This window comes from Propithecus coquereli, unplaced genomic scaffold (genome assembly GCF_000956105.1).
Source record: "Propithecus coquereli isolate 6110/MARCELLA unplaced genomic scaffold, Pcoq_1.0 Scaffold131, whole genome shotgun sequence".
Classification (NCBI taxonomy): Eukaryota; Metazoa; Chordata; class Mammalia; order Primates; family Indriidae; genus Propithecus; species Propithecus coquereli.
Window position 1 is genome coordinate 1751203 of NW_012137303.1, and position 6358 is coordinate 1757560.

Consider the following 6358-nt stretch of genomic DNA (forward strand, 5'->3'; position numbering starts at 1 on the left):
GAATTATTTTCTAAATACTTGAATAAACAGTGAAAATAAAAATTTTAAAAGGATACCATTTGTAACACCATAAGAAAAAATAATATATCTAAGAAAAACATGAGATTTCACAATGAATAAAATCTAACGTCTGGCAATTACAAATATAAAAATTGAAATTAAAAATTTCATATTAAATACAGCTAAAAATAAAATTAGTGAGGCTTCTGTTTCCATTAATGGAACAGTAAGTAATTTGAGCCAATTCTCTTAATAAAGACAATTTAAAAGGCTGGAAAAAATAGAAAAAAAGCATCTTCTGTGAAACTTCAGAGAATTAAAGAGATAGAAAGCTGTAACAGGCAATATCTGGGAGAAGCTAGGAACGGAACAAACTAAGCAAAGGATCAGGAGTTACTTTTCTGCCAGAGTGAGGACTCTTGATTTTTTGGCAGCTCTCCAGGACTGGCCAAAGGTGAGGCCCTGAGAACTAAAGTATTTTAAGCTGAGACCCTCTAAGAGTTGCACCCGAGGAGTAAAGATGAACAGAAATAAACCAGTCCTCAGTGATCTGCTTTGAGTCATTTGGGTAGACAGAAAATATCAAACCTTAATTTAAAGTGGTTCAGGAGTACTAGTGCCCCCAAGTGAGCCAGAAAGAAGCAAGCAAAAACACTACCTGGAGGAAGATGGCATCACCCATCAAACTGTCCCTAGAATAGTTTTGTAAGTACAGCTTCTGCAGACAACCAAAGACAACCAGGCACAGGGAAGAGGCGTGACAAAATAAGAGAGGATTAGCAGAACAACAAACAACAACAGCACAAGAAATAGACTCCAAGGACGACAGATAATAGGAATATCAAATTAGATTGCAAAATCGATATGCTTACTCTGTTAAAAGAAGTATAACTAAAGCTTGAAAGTTTCTGTAGAAGACTCAAGAATGTAATAATTCACATAGAATATTTGAAAAATACTAAAATAAATTTTAAAAATAGAAAACTCAAAAAACAAAATCAGGAACTCACTGGATAAGTTGAATAGACACAGGTACAGTGTTAACAATCCCAAATACCAGTAGCTAAAAACTATAAAAGTTTATTTCTTTCTCAATTTATGTATCTATCACAAGTCAGGTGGTAAAAATCAAAATATTTAAATTTTTTCATGTTTCAGAAAAATTTTTCTTTGAAACTGTTAAAACCATGTATTAAAATTAAATGGCAGTGGTTGCCAGGGGCTTGAAGGAGGGGAAGATGGGGAGTTAGTGTTTAATGAGTACAGAGTTTCAGTTTTGCCAGATATAAAGAGTTCTGGAGATGGATGGTGGAGATGGTTGCACAACAATATGAGTGTACTTAATATCATTTAATGGTACACTTAAAATGGTTAAGATGGTGAATTTTATGTGTATCTTACTACAATAAAAAAATTTTCAATTAAATGGCAAATATAATCAACAGATAGCAGATTTTTATCTAAGTTATTTAAATAAAGCTGACATTTTAAATTTAATTAATTCTTATTAAGTATTCAGTATTAAGTATTTTATAACAATAAAACAATATTTTAAAAAATATGTATTGGTAATTTCTAAGGTAATAACTAAAAAATAGGAAAAGGTACACAAATTAGAGAGAAAAATGAAATGATAAGAATATCTAAAAGAAGGCAAGAAAGGAGAGAAAAAGCAATATAGAACAGGAGGTACAAATATAAGGCAAACAAAATTAGTAGATAAATTAGACTTACCAGCAGCTACTTTAAATATAAAGTATCACTGGAGATGAGGACAGTCACTTCATAATGATATTAATACATGATTCAATTCAATGGGAAGTATGACAACTGTAAATTTGTATGCACATAAAACATTGTGTTATATAGTATCAATAAAAATACTAGAAAAAAATGAAAAAAGCATAGTTATAATGGGAGATTTTAATATACTACCTCTAGTAATCGTTGCAGTAAAGAGAAAAATATAAAAGAGTTGAACAACACATTTGGTCTAATTGACGTATATAGAATACCCCACTCAATAACCTCATTTCTTTCAAGGTTTCCTGGACAAAAACTGACCATATTGTGCCATTAGGTAAATTTTAGCAATTGTAAAAAAGCTGAAGTTATACATAATATGTTCTCCAATCACAATTAAAATTATAACAGGAATCAAAGACAAAAAAGATAAGTAGAAAAATCCACAGGTCTTGAAAACAAGAAATACACTCTACGTATTCAGCTGCTGATATTGACAAGCTCAGTAATTTGGCTCTGTTCTCTAAGACTAGATGGAAAATTGCACAAATGTTTTACATTTATGTTTGAAGGTAACATAGATGTAACAATGTATGGAGAATTTATGGGGACACAATCTAGGCCGTAAACATTACTCTGGTATTTGGGTGATTTGTCCCTATAAAGCATCTCTCTCCTTCTGGAATAGACAACCGAGAAGTGGAGAAGTTGAGCAGAGCTTTTCACAACCTCGTGGAGCTAGGGGGACAAAATAGAGTTCAGAGCCTAAGTTAGGACAAGTTGGGACTACATTCAAGAAATAAGGCTGAAATGAAAATTGCCTATCCTTTGATGGGACATAAGAGTAGGTACAAAATTCCTACAACGAATATCATACATATTGGTACGATATGGAACATTTTCTCTCTGGATTGGGAACAAAAAAAAGATGTCTGCTGTCACTATTTATTTATATTAAATTTTGCCCTTTGTCCTAGTAAATGATATAAGGCACAAATATATAAAAAATAAGAATGGAAAAAGAAAAAATACAATTAGCATTACTTATAGGTCATGTTCAAAGAAAATCAGAGACTACTTATAAATTATTGTAATTAATAAGTAGGTCTTAGAATGATGTCAAATACTGTATAAATATATATCAATATGAATTATTTTCTAAATACTTGAATAAACAGTGAAAATAAAAATTTTAAAAGGATACCATTTGTAACACCATAAGAAAAAATAATATATCTAAGAATAAAGTTAATGAATAATTTATATGATCTCTACCAAAAAAAACATGAGAAAGATTTAAGAAAAATTAAAGGAAATCTAAATAAATGGAGGGAGATGGTACTTTCATATATTAAAAGACTCAAAATTGTAAAATATCTCCCCATTCCCCTGAATGATCTGCAGATTTAATGTAATCCCAATCAAAACCCTGAATTATTTTTGTGGAAATTGAAAAGATCTTTATACAATTGACATGCATTTCACCAAGGGCCAAGAATAACCAAGAGATTCTTGAAGAAGAAAAGTTCAAACAGTTGCTTTAACTAATATTAAGATATATTACAAAACTATAGAAATTAATACTTTATGATATTGGCACAAGTAGATTGGGAGAACTAAAGAGTGTAGAAAGATCACACATACATGGACACTTGATTTATGACAGAGGTGGCACTGCAGAGCAGTGAAGAAAGAATGTGCTTATCATAAAATGGTGCCAGGTTAAATATCCTTATGAAGAAAAATAAAATTTAACTTATCTTGGTGTTTTGAAGAGAAGTGAAACCACGTGGGAGTAAGTACCTTTGGCAAGTGCTCTCAAGGAGTTAAATTACATAAGGTCTGAGAATAACAAGAATATACAAAAATGTCAGTTAGAGGTGGATTGCAGATCTAAAAATTGTAGCATAATATAAAGTTTCTATAATATAATACAGAGGGATATTTTCATGACCTGACAGAGGGAATTATTTCTTAAACAGGATATTAAAAGTACTAACATAAAGATCAAGACAAGTGATAAATGTGATTGCATTAAGAACTTCTGTTCCTCAAAAGATACCACTAATAGAATAGATAGTCATTGAGTTTGAAAAGATATTTGTAACACATATAACTCATCAACGGCTTTTAGTCAAAATATAGTTACTACAAATCAATAAGAAAAAGAGAAAAAAATAAAAAATAAAATATATTCCTATACTTAACACAAAAAAAGGAAAAAGAGAAAAAAGTAATAGAAAAAGTGATGTAAATAGACACTTTACAAAGTGAACTCCAAATAGATAATAAATAAAGGGCAAATTAAAAATCACATCTTGCTGACACCGCACACCTACTAGATTGGTGCTCTATAATACCAAGAGTTAGTAATGGTGTGCTGCAAAGGGAAACTAGTTACAAATGGTGGAAGTGTAAATCAGTACAACCCTTCTGAGAATAGGTATTACCTAGTAAATTATGCATCTCAAGCTATGTATCTTTATGGCACAGTAATTTCACTCCAAGAAAACAAATATATATACACTCAGAAACGTGTACAAAAAATGTTCATAAGCCAGATTTAGCAAAAATACAACCTAAAAAATGAAGAATGTCCAGTTAAATTTTCATTTCAGATAAACAAGGAATACTTTCTCAGTGTGACTATAAGACTTTGCTTCATTACCAAAATGCATGGGATATCCTTATACCAAAAACTTATTCATTATCTGAATTATTGGTAAGATTTATACATCTATCTATGTATTTAATAGTTCAATATGTATCAACTATAAACAGACATACTTATCTATGTATTTTTAAATCTCTATAGCTATATCATTTGATATGTCAAGATAATTTTATCAACTTGAGTATAGATCTGAAGAATAAACATCGAAAGAGCAATATGGATAACTTTTAAATCAGTAGAAGAAAACTCAATCTCTCCAAAGTGAATCAAAATTTTTTTAAAAAAAGCATTGCAATGATAATATGAAATACTATGGCAATAATAAATCCTAACAAAATAAAAATTACAGTAGATGAAAATAGGTTAAATTTGTCAATTAAAATAAAAAACCATACTTTGTCTCTGTACTTGTTTATCTATGTTTATGTCATACAACATGTTGGCTACATAAGATACATTTGCAAAGGTGCTGAAAATGTTGAAATAATAGATCAGAATGGAACAAAAAGATACATCAGTTAATTAAGAACTACAAGAAACTGGTGTATAAACAATATCTGATTAAAATAGAATTTTAGAAAATATATATAGAAAAAAAAATATATATATAGTAGAAAGATAAAAGTGGTTACTTTCGTAGAGTGAAATGATGACCTTTTTTTGGCTATTTATGAGTTTGTTAAGTGATCTGCGTCAAGTCTATATTATTTTAATATTATATTTTAAATGTTATAAAACACAAAACAAGATCAATAATTTTATAATTACTTAGAATTTGAATCCCTCAGGATCCAGAATCTGCTTGGTTTAAAGTCTTTTTCCTGATGGCGGCCATTAATGTGATAAGCCTGATTTTCTACCTTGTATTTGGTAAAGCAGAAATTCAAGACTGGGCTAAGGAAAGACAACACACACGCTTCTAAAGGTGAGCAGTGATCGGATTAAGGACAACTTTTGAAACTGGGGATCCGGGAGAGAGGGGAGCTGAGGAAGACCCCTGAAATAGGGAAGAATAGGGGTGCAGGTTTGGAAAAGGGGGGACCATGTGAAGCCTGAAAATATTAGACATCATGATGGAAATGGCTCTGGAATCGTGGAGGGGTATTGGGGCTGGAGATATAAATTTGGGAGACTGGGCCTGTCTGACATTAAAAGGTATAAGGAAGAGGAGAAGTTTGCAAGGGAGACTGGGAAGGGCCTTCAATGAAGTAACAAAAACAGTTGGAAAATGTGGTGTTTTGAAGAGAAGTAAAACCATGTGGGAGTAAGTACCTTTGGCAAGTGCTATCAAGGAGTTAAATTACATAAAGTCTGAGAATAACAGGTTAGGCAAGAGGTACCTTAAAGGAGACCCTGACTAAAATTATTTTCAAATGAATGATGGACACAAAGTGTTCATTAAAATGTGTTCAAGGCACCAATATTGTGCCTTTCTTCTGTAAACTCTATCAGTGGTAAATAGTAAGGAAAATGTCTCTTTGTAGAATAATTTCATCTAATGATAAGAATTGAAAGATGTGGAATAACCCTATTTTGCAACCTCCAATGAATTAAGGGATCCAGCTGTTGAATGTCATTGGCTGTTAATATGAATATCACAAAAAGAGAGGCATAAACACATTGGGTACCTCCTGGTGAAAGAACACACCACCACTAATGTGTTCCTAAGAAAATCAAGCTGAATCTAATCAAGCATATGGATATAGCTACCATATTGCAAGAAGTACAGAGAACAGAGGATGTGTTGAACTAAATCTGAAGTGTATCATCAGCAAATATAAACTGTGGGAGATTTTATAGATCAAAGGACTTGGGTTTTTTAACAAATAAATTATGTGTAAGGGAAAGTAAGGGATAGACAATGACTCTCTAGATTAAAAGAGACTTAAAAGACATACCAAATTTTTAAGTATTGGTGAAACTAAACCCTATAGGGACATA

The 6358-nt window shown here is 31.3% G+C and overlaps 1 protein-coding gene across 1 annotated transcript in view; it reads left to right on the forward strand.

Moving 5' to 3' along the window:
* SLC17A1 (solute carrier family 17 (organic anion transporter), member 1) overlaps positions 1-5993 on the forward strand; it is a 36966-nt gene extending 30973 nt beyond the window's left edge. Inside the window, exons 12-13 of the mRNA XM_012638576.1 lie at positions 5206-5342; positions 5973-5993. Of these exons, the coding sequence (XP_012494030.1) occupies positions 5206-5340 (135 nt within the window). The 3' untranslated portion in view covers positions 5341-5342; positions 5973-5993. The remainder of the gene's footprint in view (positions 1-5205; positions 5343-5972) is intronic.
* The last annotated feature ends 365 nt before the right edge of the window (positions 5994-6358 follow it).